We start from the raw sequence: 15,716 nt of genomic DNA, 5'->3' as shown, positions 1-15,716 counted from the left end.
CACACGCACGTGCGCACACGCACGCACACACAGTTCACACTACTGCACTACACAGCACACCACACTATGCTGTGCTACTTGAGGTACTATCCTTTTAATACAGATTTGGCCAGTTACTGGTTAGATGCTTGCAGACAAGATCCACCACTGATCTTGCTGTGATTTCAGATGAATAGTCTTTCTGTTTATTACTGTAAATCTACACTGATATTCATTTTAAAGTCTGTGATGAAAACCAAATGAGAAACTTTTTCCTCTCATGTATATACAAACTGTAGTTCATTATTTTCTAGGAAAAAAAGACACCACTATGAAGCATAACTGGAAGGCTGCTTTATTGTTTGGAAATGGATTCGTGCTCAAATGAAGACAATCTTTCACTGATTCTCACTTAGTCCCAAGTGGTTGTGCAACACTGTCCTCTCTCTGACTGTATTAGTGGCAAGAGATAACAATGACACTCAAAAAGCTTTAAGAAAATATTTTTGGCAACAAAAAACCCCCAACAAATAACAGGTCTCAGTCATGCTACAAAATAAAGGCTACATAAATAATTTCATAAATCCACACCAGAATTGAACCCAAGTGTAAAACAGAAGGCAAGCTCTCTCACCAGCTAAATGATCAGTGAACAGAATACAGAGAGAGCACTTGCAATAGATTACTATAAGATGTTAGTTCTGTTGATCTAGTCTAGGTGATGTTTTCTCTCCATTTTGATTCACTAAACCAATGGGTTTGGATATATCCTTTTTACTGATGTGTTGTAAAGTCTAAAAAGGCAGCTAAAAGGCACATGCCATTAAGAGATATTGCACCAAGAAACAAATAGAAATAACAAAAACAATAAATCTTGAAATTATCAGATGCATTGTTTAGAAAATAACAATAAATCCAAACTGCACTGGTGTGTTTAGGGGGAACCTGGAGGAAGGTCAGAGCTATAACAAGTAAAAAGCTGTCACACAAGGCGACCTGAGGCTCAGGATACCGGGGCATAATGACCGGCCAGCGCCGGCTTGTCTCAGGGTGGAGAGTGTGTATGTGGGAAGCGGGAAGAGGTGGGAGAAGTTGTGGGCAAGACATCTTCACACATGTACAAAAGGGTGTGCTGGTAGTGCAATCCTCTCACCAATGCAGGCTACACAATCCTCAGCAAGCAGCCATTGTACGCTGTTCCCCAGTACATAGAGATCCTGGGCAGGCCAGAGTTTTGGTCATTCACTGAACATATTGCACACAAAATTTAAATGTGAGATATTACAGTCTGGTGCACTGCATTCTCAGTACAAGGAGTGGAAGGGAGAGTTGAGGACATATATATATATATTAGAATATATATATTCTGTGTGTGTGTGTGTGTATATAGCTCTATATATGTATTGATTTTTATATCGTTTTTTCTTTTTAATATAGATTTTTTATTTACTCCCTTTTTAATGTGAAAAGTGACTCCAAAAATCTACTCCACCTAACACGTGTCAGAGCCTAACAAGTGTGACAAGGGGTGTCAGCTGGAAGCCATTCTATTTACGGTTATTCATATTAGATTAATAGCAGTAGTTTAAGTATTTCTGTATTTACAAAAAACTACACATGCATGCACGCATAAAATAAAATGATATATTACATTATTTATAGTCTCTTAAAAAGTTCATTCTTAACTTTTCAGCAATTTGTGCCGTTTACAACACAGCCTGAACTGTACATAATTTTTTCTCATTTTGTTTTTCAAATTGATGTAAGGTTTTTACATTTTTCTGTTTATACATTTATACATGTATATCCTTGATGGGGATGGAGAAAAATGGACAGCAGTTGCTTTTATGCTTATCATTCAGAGTTTTATTTGGTTCAACTTAACACCCACACTGATTTTGGAGATCTCATGCAGCAACTAGACCATAGAACTTGAGAAGGGGATTGGGGATTTATTCATAAACAGGAAGGTAGTGACATCACTGCACAACAGGAAGTGCAAAAGCTTGGGTGTCTTCTTAACGTGTTACGGCTCACAGTACCTTTACAATGCATCAAGTGCTCTGTTCATTATTTGGTATTTGTTACGAGATATACTTGCTAGGTAAGTGGAGTAAATGGCTGATGGTTTTGGAGCACATTTTTCTCAAATATAGAATTATGGGGCCTGCTCTCTAGTGCTCACATACCTGTTTTGCCTCTCATAGAATTGAGTGTTCTGCTCAAACTAACATATCCATTTTCCCTTTCATGACATCTCCTCACATTGTTTCTTAAGTACATATGACTGATATTGGGGTGAGCAGTATTATTGTTATATTTTATTCAGACCTAACCTAAATCCATAGCTACACAACCACTAATATAATTTACTATTGATACAAACGCTGCCCTTACAAGCGAGCGAAATGTTGCTTTTTCACTGAGATGCTTCTAGCCCTATATTTCTAAATGTCTTTTACAGGAAGCTCTAAAGTGGCCCCTGATAGACTGGCTGCCCTAGCTATTGCCAGCCGAGACCATTGTCCAATTGGGTGGCATAACATCACACAAAATCATAGGAAAAAGTGTTTCATAAATACTCTCATCACATTCACTTGCATTTAGTTGCAGAGCTCATTATAATACATCTGTAATATCTCCTGAGATAAAGGGGTGAACTCTTCAAGCATTGCGTACAGTTCTAGGATCTCTGTCTAACAATGACAGCAAAAAACAGAATAGGCAGCAGGGGGTACTGTTCACCCACTCCCATTCCAAGGACAAGGGGTGATGATGAGCAACAAGGCTTCTCCACATAAACAGAAATAGGTGTTTCTCTAATCTCCTAGCACAAGATTAACTCTCAACCACATTAAAGAAATGGCTGAAAATACATGTTAAAATGATACAGACTAGATAACCATAACAACATGTACAAATGAATCAGCACATGATAAGGAAATAAAACAGTTATTGGAAACAGAAATACAACATTCTTTCTACACTTAAACCTTGTAGAACAGTCTAAATTGTCCTTAGAGAAAAAAACAGAAATGGAAACCACCTTGCTACATCAATTCCCTGCACACTTAGACACTCCCACAATGCCCTCATCCAACACAAAAACAAAGGCAGATGGCATGGTCGATTAGGTATGTGATATTGCTGCATTCAAATAATATATAAGCTTTTTAAGATTTAAAACGATCCATCAAATCCACTCAATAATACATACACACAGACATCCATTCCCTTCTCTTCTGCATCCCATAGCAGCAATAACATTTTCTATTTCTCCTCATACAATCCACAATGTTGGTATTCATTCCACACAAGGTTTATCATCATAATACCAATGATTTACTTCTAACGTTGAATTTTTGACAGTGGACAACCTCAAACCTATGGTCGAGCCACTGTTGTGGTCTGAGTATTAGTGTCTTGTGGACTATGATTATTCATGCAAGATTTCTGATCAAAACATGCCATCATGCAAGTCATTTCTATGCATTGAACAAGCACAATTATTTATGTATTTGTTTGGAAATATGACTGAGTAAATGTAAGCCCTTGGCCCAAGGTGACTCCCTAATCAACAGCCCCTTAACAAATTGGTGTGAAAGCCCATGTAGTAAAAGCCTTTTGATGTGGGTATAACAAAGATAGAAGGTGAGGAAGAGTTATATGACATGGGAAAATTGTAGATTTTTTTTTTGTAACCTTTTTTTGCCGCTCAAATTGTGGAGATACTATATTCAGCATTAACAACCCAAATGGAAAACCCTTACTTTAGGCTACTATGGGTTTTTGTCTTTCTCTCCTCAGCTGTTCTTCTGTTTGTTCATATAGACTGATAATGTACATAAATGTGCTCCATGAATGACTAAATTCAATGATACAGAGTCCCTTCTGACTGCTTTTCGAAGGTGATTCTTCAAGTCGAGCAGTATTTCCATGTTTTTCCTGCATAGCTCTGTATTTCCATGGGAATCCATTGCTGGCGGGAATCCCAAACATCCCTTATCAGCGTTTCTCATTCATTCCTCTTAGTGAAAAGTTATGTTCCTTATGTGTAATCCACCAGTCAGGGAACTGCCCATTTCTTTCATATTTTGTCTGTTTTTCATTCCATTTTGTTAAGATCAGTAGTCTAGATGCAACAATGTCACACAGTACGCTGATTATGTTTGGTTTAAATCAAGTTCAAGTCTCTTTAAGCTGTAAGAGACGGAGCTGCTTCACTGCATCGATAGTATGAAGTCTTTAAACAAAATTACTAATATTATTATTTTTCTTTCTTGCAAATGAAATAATCTGTACATCTGTGTGGGTTAGATGGTTTCCTCTCGCTTTGCTTGAAGTTACATTATTATAATTATTATTGTTATGACTGTTATTATTATTCCAATACTCTAACACTTAGATTCCCTGACGGATTTTTGGTTTCTGCCCTTCTCCTTCCTCCCTGCTTTTCCTTCGTTCTCATCCTGTTTTTCCTTGTCAGGTTTGGTTACACTGTCATAGGAGGGGAGAGAGGCAGTGGAGGGCGTACCCTCCTTCTTTTCCTTTTCCGGATTCGTCCCACCATTCTTTACATTATTGTTATTGGCCGGTCTGCGCTTGCATTTGAAGCCACGTCTAGCCAGGTAGTTTCGGTAGGCCTGCTGGATGATTTTGGCCGACACGTCCTCCTGCTTGCGCCTCAGAGTAGTGGTAATGGGCTCATAAGACACTTTGGACGGGTTCGCCGCAATAAAGCGCTGTTCCATTTGATCCCTCAGCATGTCCAGCTCTCCGGTATCGCCTAGTACCCGCTTGGTGAATGCAAACAGAATGTCGAGGCAGTGTATCCGGTCCCCGCTCACCATGGGTAAGTCCATGGAGATCAGCTCTATGGTGTTGGGCTTTGGAACACGGAGCGGGTGCTCGAGGTAGTCTGCAAAGTCACCAAGCTTGCCATAGGTGATGAACTGCGAGGCGTCTGGGTCGAACTTCTCCCATATTTCGTAGAAGGTCGTGAAGTCGTCTTCGCTGAGCGGGTCGGCACTCTCTTCAGTCGCAACGCCGAAGTTCTCAAGGATAATGGCAATGTACATGTTGACCACAATTAGGAAGGAGACGATAATGTACATGACGAAGAAGAAAATCCCTACCGAGGGATTGCCGCAGTCGCCTGTATTCGGTGCACCTGGGTTCTCCAGTTGTGGGTCACAGTCTGGGGGGTAGTTGAGAATGGGTAACAACAAACCGTCCCAGCCGGCAGACGTAGTGATCATAAACAGGCAGATCATGCTGTTGCCAAATGTCTCAAAGTTGTACATGTCGTCGATTCCTGCCCCATGCTTGACATAGCCAAAGTTAGACATGCCAAAAATAGAGAAGATGAACATAACCAGGAAGAGCAACAACCCGATGTTGAACAGAGCAGGAAGGGACATCATCAGGGCAAACAGTAGAGTCCGAATGCCCTTGGCCCCTTTGATCAGACGCAGGATTCTGCCGATTCGAGCCAGTCGGATCACCCTGAAGAGGGTTGGAGAGACAAAGTACTTCTCAATGATGTCTGCGAGGAACATGCCTGGATAGAGAAGCAGACAGAAGAGGATAGGGAGAAATGTATTATTGCTGGTATGTTCTGCAATCCTTTTAGTATGTTTCCTTAAATCCATAACACGGTCATATAGATATTTAAAAATAATACAAACTGTCCTGTGACTGTTGGGCCACTAGGGGGAGATGTTAACATATGATCTCACTTTTCCAAGCCTTAAATTTCATAATTATGAGATATTTCTACACAGATTATTTTTGATAGAAAATAGAGCAATCCATTTCTAGTAATTAAAACAGCAACTCAAGTTCTAGGACTCAAATACCAGGCATGGATGACAATAGGCAAACTGCATGTAGGAGGAAAGGGATGAAATCACTACTGACCAACAATTGAGAGAATGACCACGACCACGTCAAAGATGTTCCACCCAATGGTGAAGTAGTAGTGGCGAAGGGCAAAGAGCTTTAACACAAACTCGGTAGTAAAGGCAACGATGAAGACGAAGTTGACCCAGTAGAGAATAATGTCGGTTTCTTCTGACTGATCGTCCGTCTCCACCATCATGGTCACCATGTTGAGGCAGATCAACATCATAATAGATATATCAAAGACCTGCTGCGTTACGAAGTCAAATACCAGGCCCTGAAAGTTATTCTGAGAGAAAAAAGAGAAAACATTATGGAGGAAAGATAAAGAGAGTTAGTAGATTTAACAAATCAAAGCAAGGCACATTTTGTTAGGGTACATTCTGGAAGGTCTGTTGGTTAGTAAAGTTTAGTTTGACATGTCTTTTGAATGTTACCTTAATTAGAACTCCTAATTTACCCCTCCCCAAAGCAGCCCTTAGGCTAAAGGAACCATAGGAAGAGACTCACCAGTGGTCTCGGAATAGGTTTTTGTGGTTTTTTTGAGCCAAGTTTTTTCATGGCAGTGTGGTATTTCTTCTGCTCTTCTGTCATGAATATATCCTGACCTCCAAAGTAAAGGGAGACAAGAAAACATCTGGTTACAACCTTGTTGAGCCAAAGAATGTGGGAACCTCTTCTTAACCTAGTTTTATCTTATCAACAGGTCCATGGAATAAGGAAAATAGGTCTTATCTTTTTCTTTTGCTGGTTAAAGTTGTCAATGATGACACCAATGAAGAGATTGAGGGTAAAGAAAGAGCCAAAGATGATGAAGGCAACAAAGTAGATATACATGTAGATGTTGTCTTCATAGATCGGCTGATCCTCCACCTACAGAGAGCAGGAAAAACACATTCAAGCTCCAAATTGGCCCTCATTACATTGCAAGTTGTGGGTTCAAAAGCCCTTTTCGCTACAAGTTAGTACAAAAGCCCTTTTCGCTACAAGTTAGTATTGGTAGGTTCTTCTGGAACATGTTACATCTGTTCACAAAATACCAACCAACGAACAAAAGGGAGACAAATCTCATACAAGTGACAGGCATACCTTCCGAGAATCAATGGCGGCATACATTATGTCCATCCAGCCTTTAAACGTGGCCTGTGAGAGAGGGGATATATAAAGTAATGTGAGAAAACATGGAAAAGAAACATGAGGAAGAAGAATGAAGGTAAAGCAGAAAGAGAGGAAAATTAGAATGAGGTGTTGAAGAGGAAGGAGGAAAATTACAAGATGAAGGAGATAAAGGTACAGTAAGAAGCCATTGATTGAAAAATATGAGAATTGAATCCTGCAGTCTAAGTACTGTTCAATGTCCAATCAACTTTGACCTCCACTGTGGGAGGGCCAAATTAGTTAAAAGTCAAAACATTGATAGGAAAGACCTTGAACTCACCACTTGTAGAAGTGCCAGGTATCCTGCAGCCACATTGTCAAAGTTAATTTTGACATTCTTCCACCTGACCTCACTGTAATTTGCGTTGATTAGTGCAAAGCACTCAGTCTTGTTGTTGACGACGTCGGGTTTAAAGTTTTCCTCTGAGGTCTCGTTGAAGCAGTAGTAATACTTCCCTGCAAACAGGTTGACCCCCATGATACTGAAGATGAGCCAGAAGATGAGGCACACCAGCAGCACGTTCATGATGGAGGGGATGGCTCCAACCAAGGCATTCACCACCACCTACACATGTAACCAAGGAAACAGGAGCAGCATGAGATACAACTCACACATATATACAAAAATAAACCCACTCCCTCTCAGAGATAAAGGTCATATACCTTATGTGATTTGCACATCAGTTTGGTTTATCTTGACTATGACTTATATGTTGCTATTACTCTATCATATGCAACTGACGTCACCAATGATGTATACTGGTGTTAAAATGAGCCTGTGTTTAGAGCGTTGGACCAGTAACCGAAAGGTTGCTGGTTTGAATACCTGAGTTGACAAGGTGAAAAATCTGTCGATGCGCCCTTGAGCAAGGCTCTAATTTGTGCCAGAGTCACTGTACTATGGGTGACCCTATAAAACAACACATTTCACTGCATCTATCTCGTGTAAGTGACAATAAAAAAAATGGGTGAAGTACAGTGAATAGTTTGAGATCCCATTTTTGGTGTACCTATTTGAAACCTTTAATGAGTACACTCTTAGGTGCCTGGATAGGTTGTGGCGGTGTCAGCAGCAGCACACGGTGTAATGCTCTGACGATGTACATTGGATGTTTTAATGCAGGACACCCAGCAGCTCTCAGACAGCTAAGCTGAGCCTGGCATGCACAGTCATACAGGCACATGTACAGAGCCATGTTCCCAACTTGACAAGACAATCAGAACTGAGATGAGAGGACTTTGCTGAAGGTTTCCCTCGGAATGTGTTGTGGTTATGGCAAACGACCTCAACTAAACACACACCTAGTTACCGCACGGCAAGCGATAATGGCTACCCAGAATATTTGCATTGCTGCCCCCCCCCCCCCCCCCCCCCGGAACGCTGCTGCTACTCTGTTATTATCTATGCATAGTCACCTTAATGACTCTACTTACATGTACATATTACCTCAATTACCTCGACACCGGTGCCCCTGCACATTGACTCTGTACCGGTACCCCTTGTATATAGCCCCGCTATTGTTATTTACTGCTGCTCTTTAATCATGTGTTATTCTTATCTCTTACTTTTAGGTATTTTCTTAAAACTGCATTGTTGGTTAAGGGCTAGTAAGTAAGCATTTCACTATAAGGTGAATGTGACAAATACAATTTGATTTGATGAGTAGACTAGGGAGCTAACCTCACTAAATGGACATCATAATGATGTGAAGATGTACCTGGTTCCCTCTTCATAACTAGGCTGACTAAATTCTGTGAAGATGTTATGAGTTTACCTTATCAATATTTTAAAAAACAACGCCTACTACCGGCAAATGGTTGTTGATTTTCTGTTGTTGTCAACTGCTGTTGTCAAGAAGAGAAACATGGCTTTCTGGCATGTGTGCATTGCTTGCATGTAAATATTTCAGGCATTATCAGTCAAATAACAGCACAATAATCCTGTATTATGGAGGTTGAGGGCTCTATTCAAACTGTATCGCTGAAGCTTTACAGATTGCAAGACAGATCATTTAAAGGTATTTTCCGAGTAAGCTGACATACTGTGAATGCAGTCTCCTCTAACACAGGAACATAGCCTTTAAAGTGCAAATCACGCTGTAACGCGGGTTCAGCGATACAGACATAATAAATATATTTTGCAACATAATGCTACAGCCAGATGAAGTCCAGACAGAAACACTAATTCTGGTGCTTGATATACAGTACTTCACCAATCTCTGGTGACATGACATAACTAGGGATGTGGGGAGAACAGTAGACAGATCTGAATTGTACATATGGGAGGAATTACAAGTCGGAGAGGAGACAAGACCAACATTTTCAAGAATAACAACCAGTGGTAAAATCCTTCACAGGAAATTGACAGATGATACTACCTGAAACTTAAAACCAATAAGAGACTATGGTATATTAAACTGTGAGAAATGCTACTATGCGTCTCACTTGGTGTAGGCGTCACGTGCCAATGCTTCAACAAATAAGCCCTGCCCAATGGCTCAGCTTACACGTTCTGTTTTCTATAATGGTGCTTACTGGAAACTGGTACCAGCAAACATGACCACATTGGCACGATGTGGGCTCTATGCAGGCTAAGCTATTGGCCCCCTGTACTGTCCAAACTGAGCCAATGTGCTTTTGCTCATCGGCTCCACATTGGCCCCAGGGCAGGTATTTATTCAAATGTAACTTATTTACTTAAAGATGCACTATGCAGAATCACGCCGCCATTTCCTGGTTGCTAAAATTCTAATAGTTAGCCTAACTTCAGTTTATGTGACAAAACAAGCAGTTATTGTATAGACAGTCATTGTACCATCTAAACTGCTGTGAACTATATTTTCCTTAACCAAATATATTGTATATTCAGCTGATGTACAAAACCGAAAGTTCAGAACGGGAAGCATAGAAATAGCACACATAGAACATATCTACCTCTTCTTAGACTTGCTTTCAACAGGAATTAAAGATCTATAACTCACATCTCTCAGTAAATTTGGTCGGGTCGCCTAAAGTTAGAATTTGTAGCTTTAAATAAATAGTATAATATTCCAACCTTAAAGGTATTTAGCAAATGTGTTACATTGTAGACAACCAAGTTGTTACTATCATACATATATTTTTTACAAGAGAAACTGTTAAGTTTCTTATATGCCACATGCACTTATTTAAATTTTTTGAAACACTTCTTCATTGGCAGTGTACAAGTCAATACTTTTTTTGGGCATCACACAATGCAATCCTTACACTGGAATGACACTCAGTAATGGTTGCACAAAAATAACTGTGTGCACACCACACCCACAAATATTTGAATGAGCCCCCGCCTCTACGTTATGAAGTAGCTGGTGTGGGCTAGACCATGCTGGGCTTGGTGTGGGCTGGCCGGTGCTGGGCTTGGTGTGGGCTGGCCGGTGCTGGGCTTGGTGTGGGCTGGCCGGTGCTGGGCTTGGTGTGGGCTGGCCGGTGCTGGGCTTGGTGTGGGCTGGCCGGTGCTGGGCTTGGTGTGGGCTGGCCGGTGCTGGGCTTGGTGTGGGCTGGCCGGTGCTGGGCTTGGTGTGGGAATGCCCATGCTGGGCTAACCCACATTGGGTTGGTGTGGGATTTGTTGTGTGCAAGCCTGTGTTGGGATTGGTGTTGGCTAGCCTGTGTTGAGCTGGTGATGGCTAGCCCATTTCGGCAAAGATGGTTCAGTATGAAGATGCCCAGAAACAGCTTCTCCAATAGAAATTCCCTAGCTAAACTCATGCACAGAAACAGTTTGGCACATGCACCAAACTGACCATGTGCAGGCCATCAAATCAAAGGCACTCCTTTGAAATAAAGTTATTTTTGACCAACATTTTAATGTGTCAGTTTGTCACTTCTATTAGGATGTTCAGCTACTTTAATACGTTTTTTAGAAATCAATTTTAAAAAATGGACAACTAAGGATACATTTTTCACTTCTCTCATTGACATCCCAAACCCCGGTCTGGTCGGTCGAGCCTGTGTCGAGAGGCGTTCCCAGAAGTATTGGCCTGTTTGGCCTCTGGGTTAGAAAACTCTAATGTAGGGCTGGTGAGGGATTTGTGTGGGCTAGCCTTTGTTGGGCTGGTGATGGCTAGCCCGGTTTGGGCTGGTGTGGGCTAGCCCGGTTTGGGCTGGTGTGGGCTAGCCCGGTTTGGGCTGGTGATGGCTAGCCCGGTTTGGGCTGGTGTGGGCTAGCCCGGTTTGGGCTGGTGTGGGCTAGCCCGGTTTGGGCTGGTGATGGCTAGCCCGGTTTGGGCTGGTGTGGGCTAGCCCATGCCCAACTTGCCCACTGAATACCCACATGGGGCCAATGGGGTCATGTTTGCTGGGGTGATTCTCGTAAGTCATGTGTTACATTGGAATGTTTGAGTGAGACGCGTGAAACAGTAGATGAAGGAACAGGGTACAGGAAGGATCTCTTGCTTGAAAGCTCTCGATAGTAGAAGTGAAGGCTCTAAAATAAGTACAATAGATTGCCAGTTTCAGTTAAAAATGACATCTTATTCATATGGGATGAGTGACTTCATTCTCCAGTCTTCTTTCATAAGTTCCACATCTATACTCTGTTTTGACATTGTGATGAGGCAGCGTTGCAACATATTGCCGTTTTAACCAATCAACATTTTAACATTACAATTAACCTGAAATTGCTTTCAAATGCATACTTTATCCACATTTGAGATAATCATTGATTTCATATCAGCTGCATCATGACTTTCTGAAATGATCTTTTCATGCAAATAGCGTGTCATAGATGAGCATGTGTAGAATTGTGCATGCATTTTCCTTTTGGACAGAATTGTGTTAAATTTCTTATTTTTTTTCTTAAATGCCCCATTTGTCTTTTCTAACATTATTTTTGCTTTCTAGTTCATTATAGCATGCATTGGTTCTGTATCTAATGAATGGACATGCAGATGGACCAGCTGCCTGGTGTTTTAGATCTTACCCTCATCCCTTCAAAACGAGACAGGGCCCTAAGGGGCCTCAAGGCCCTCAATGTCCGTAGTGATTTAACGGGCCCTAGATCGGAGTAGCCCATCGCATTAGCTATAAGAGTGATTATAGACACCTATACACAGAGAGAGAGAGAGAGGAAGAGAGAGGGTCCAAACAGTTAGAATTGGTAACAGAGATAGATGGACCAATTTGCTAGAGAAAATGAATAACACATATCGATATTTATACATATATATGCATTGTTTATATATGTATGCATATGTACCAATATGTACACAAACTGAATGTACACAAACTGAATATAAAGAGAGTAAAGTTTAGCAGCGGTTAAAACCTCTGCAGAATTCAAGGAATAGTAGATGCCCCAATTTTTATCTGGATATTTAGGGAGTCTGTTTTGTTTTAGTTTGTAAGGAAGGTGAAGCTTGAAAAAAGGCTTTACAGTGTACGTGGTTAGAAACATGTGGTTGACAGAAAAAGAGGGGGAAAATAAGGGAAGAGAGAAAAAGAGGTAGCCAAATCAAGCAGGGGACATTTGAGGGGAGATATTATATAAGAACTCAAAGTGACACAGTATACGCACACTATTCAAACAATTCACAAAGTACCAGTTGAGTATAAGAATGGAGAATGGGAGCCAGGAAGGTGAGGGCAGTTGTGGGGACGAGTAGGAGAGAGGACAACCTGTGAAAGGGAGAGTCCCGAGACAAAACCACAAGAACCTTACCCTGGCCTCTCAACCACCAGCCCCCAAGCCTTTTGACTGCAGTTCAACATTCCTTTTAATTTAAAGAGATACACTGTTACAGGTACCTGCGAGAGAAGGTACAGGTTGAATATGCACATGCCTGAGCCATCTCATACTCACATTTCTTTCTATTCTAGACCAAAAATTGTACTCATGAGGGAGCCATAGCCTACATAAGGAGACCCACGGGACCCAAGATGTAGAGTAGTTACAGGACAGAGAGGAGCAAGGAGCCAGAGAGGCAAAGAGACCATGGGACACCACACCTGTTAGAACACTTGAGCTCACTTCCCATCTGTCTCTCATGACCACCCATGATAATGTGATACTGGCGGGTGGTGGGGGAACTGTTGGATGGCCTTTGAGAAATGGAACAGTTTCATTCGAAAGGATTTGCAAAAATCATGTCTAAAACATATTTAAAGTCTACCAATGACAAATACTGTACTTTGTCACAGACGTTTTCTCTTCTGGGAACTGTTTACAAAGGCTGTGTTTGAGAATGAGCTGATCTTTCGGTTTCGCTCATTCATGAGAATGTATGTTAAATATATTTGTAAGGTACTGAGTACTACCCATGACACTAAGCTCTTCTTTGCCATGGGTTTCTTTTTCTCAAAGAGGAAAACTTCTGTAGATGTTATATTTAAATGATCTCTATCACATATACACACAGCCTTTGTCCATGTATGTCCCCTGGCTTTTCTAATGGCACGCTAAAGCTTCCACTGTCCTTTAGGCTACTACACTGTCATTGTTCTTTGGGGTGATGGTCACCTTCAGCCTCTGTCGGCTTGACGCCCCCTGTAGGAAAAGGTGGGGAGTGGCCGCCATGCCTCCTTCCTCTGGCTCTGTAAGGTGAAACTGAGGAGAGAGACATGCACCTTCTGAGTAACCCACAATACACAGGCAGGCAGGCAGGCAGGCGCACACACACACACACACACACACACACACACAGCGGTTAAAACATTGGGCCAGTAACTGAAAGGTCGCTAGTTCGAATCCCCGAGCCGACAAGGCACTTAACTATAATTGCTCCATGGTTGCCGTTGATAATGGCAGACCCTGGCTGTGACCCCACTCTCAGTGGGAGTTGGGACATGCAACAAAAAAAGCTAGAGCTGCACCGGTCAACTGTAAGTGCTGTTATTGTGAAATGGAAACGGGTAGGAGCAACAACATATCAGGCGCGAAGTTGTAGGCCACACAAGCTCATAGAACGGGACCGCTGAGTGATGAAGAGCGTAGCACGTAAAAATAATCTGTCATCGGTTGCAACACTCACTACCGAGCAGTGGTGTAAAGTACTTTTGTAAAAATACTTTTAAGTACTACTTATGTTGTTTATTGGGGCATCCGTACTTTATGTTTTATATTTTTGACAATTACTTTTACTCTACTACATTCCTAAAGAAAATGATGTGCTTTTTACACCTTACATTTTCCCTGACACACAAAAGTACTCGTTACTTTTAGAATGCTCAAGCTGGACAGAATTATGGCACCTATCAATATAACAATTTGTCATCCCTACTGCCTCTGATCAGGCGGACTCACAAAACACAACTACTGTGTTTGTAAATTATGTCTAAGTGTTGGAGTGAGCCCCTTTATGTCCGTAATTAAAAATAATACAAAAATAGTGCCCTCTAGTTTGCTTATACAAGGAATTTGATGTATAGCATTTACTTTTATTTTGTACTTTTACTCAAGTATGACGATTTAGTACTTTTTCTACCACTGTACTTAAGCACATTTAAAACCAGATACTTTTAGACTTTTACTCAAGTATTATTTTACTGGGTTACTTGGTAACTTTCACAAGTATATCGGACCAAATTATGAAAGACAAGAATTGTGCTTTTGAATTGCGTAAAGTCAGTGTAGAAGAGGTGAAAAAATTATTGTTGTCTATCAACAATGACAAGCCACTGGGGTCTGACAATCTGAAAGGAAAATGACTGAGGATAATAGCAGACGATATTGCCACTCCTATTTGCCACATCTTCAATTTAAGCCTATTAGAGAGCGTGTGCCATCAGGCCTAGAGGGAAGCTAAAGTCATTCCGCTACCCAAGAATAGTAAAGCCCTCTTTACTGGCTCAAATAGTCGACCAATCAGCCTGTTACCAACCCTTAGAAAACTTCTGGAGAAAATGGTGTTTGACCAGATACAATGCTATTTCACAGTAAACAAATTGACAACAGAATTTCAGCACGCTTATTGGGAAAGACACTCAACAATCACAGCACTTACACAAATTACTGATGATTGGCTGAGAGAAATTTATGATAAAATGATTGTGGGGTCTGTCTTGTTAAGACTTCAATGCAGCTTTTGACATTATCAATCATAGTCTGCTGCTGGAAAAACATATGTGTTGTGGCTTTCCACCCCCTGCTATAATGTGGATAAAGAGTTACTTGTCTAACAGAACACAGAGGGTGTTCTTTAATGGAAGCCTCTCAAATACAATATAGTTAGAATCAGGAGTTCCCCAGGGTGGCTGTTTAGGCCCCTTGCTTTTTTAAATTTTTACTGACGACATGCCACTGACTGAGTAAAGCCAGAGTGTCTATATATGATGATGACTCAACAATATACACGTCAGCTACTACAGCGACTGAAATGACTGCAACACTCAACAAAGAGCTGCAGTTAGTTTCAGAGTGGGTGGCAAGGAATAAGTTAGCCCTAAATATATCTAAAACTAAAAGCATTGTATTTGGAACAAAACACTCACTAAACCCTAAACCTCAACTAAATCTTGTAATAAATAATGTTGAAATTGAGTAAGTTGAGATGACTTAACTGCTTGGAGTAACCCTAGATTGTAAACTGTCATGGTCAAAACATATTGATGCAGTAGTAGCTAAGATGGGGAGAAGTCTGTCTATAATAAAGCGATGCTCTGCCTTCCTAAGAACACTATCAACAAGGCAGGTCCTACAAGCC

The 15,716-nt window shown here is 41.1% G+C and overlaps 1 protein-coding gene across 6 annotated transcripts in view; it reads right to left on the bottom strand.

Moving 5' to 3' along the window:
* Positions 1-318: 318 nt before the first annotated feature.
* LOC139535860 (sodium channel protein type 8 subunit alpha-like) overlaps positions 319-15,716 on the bottom strand; it is a 223,458-nt gene continuing 208,060 nt past the window's right edge. For all 6 annotated transcript variants that reach the window (XM_071335723.1, XM_071335718.1, XM_071335720.1 and 3 more), the window contains 7 exons: positions 11,999-12,121; positions 7,319-7,603; positions 6,970-7,023; positions 6,616-6,753; positions 6,391-6,495; positions 5,899-6,169; positions 319-5,539 (listed from right to left, as the gene is read on the bottom strand). In XM_071335723.1, the coding sequence (XP_071191824.1) occupies positions 4,374-5,539; positions 5,899-6,169; positions 6,391-6,495; positions 6,616-6,753; positions 6,970-7,023; positions 7,319-7,603; positions 11,999-12,121 (2,142 nt within the window). In that variant the 3' untranslated portion in view covers positions 319-4,373. The remainder of the gene's footprint in view (positions 5,540-5,898; positions 6,170-6,390; positions 6,496-6,615; positions 6,754-6,969; positions 7,024-7,318; positions 7,604-11,998; positions 12,122-15,716) is intronic.

Source organism: Salvelinus alpinus, chromosome 12 (genome assembly GCF_045679555.1).
Source record: "Salvelinus alpinus chromosome 12, SLU_Salpinus.1, whole genome shotgun sequence".
Taxonomy (NCBI): Eukaryota; Metazoa; Chordata; class Actinopteri; order Salmoniformes; family Salmonidae; genus Salvelinus; species Salvelinus alpinus.
The sequence above is the reverse complement of the archived record's forward strand: the minus strand, read 5'-3'. Positions and strand labels throughout refer to the sequence as shown.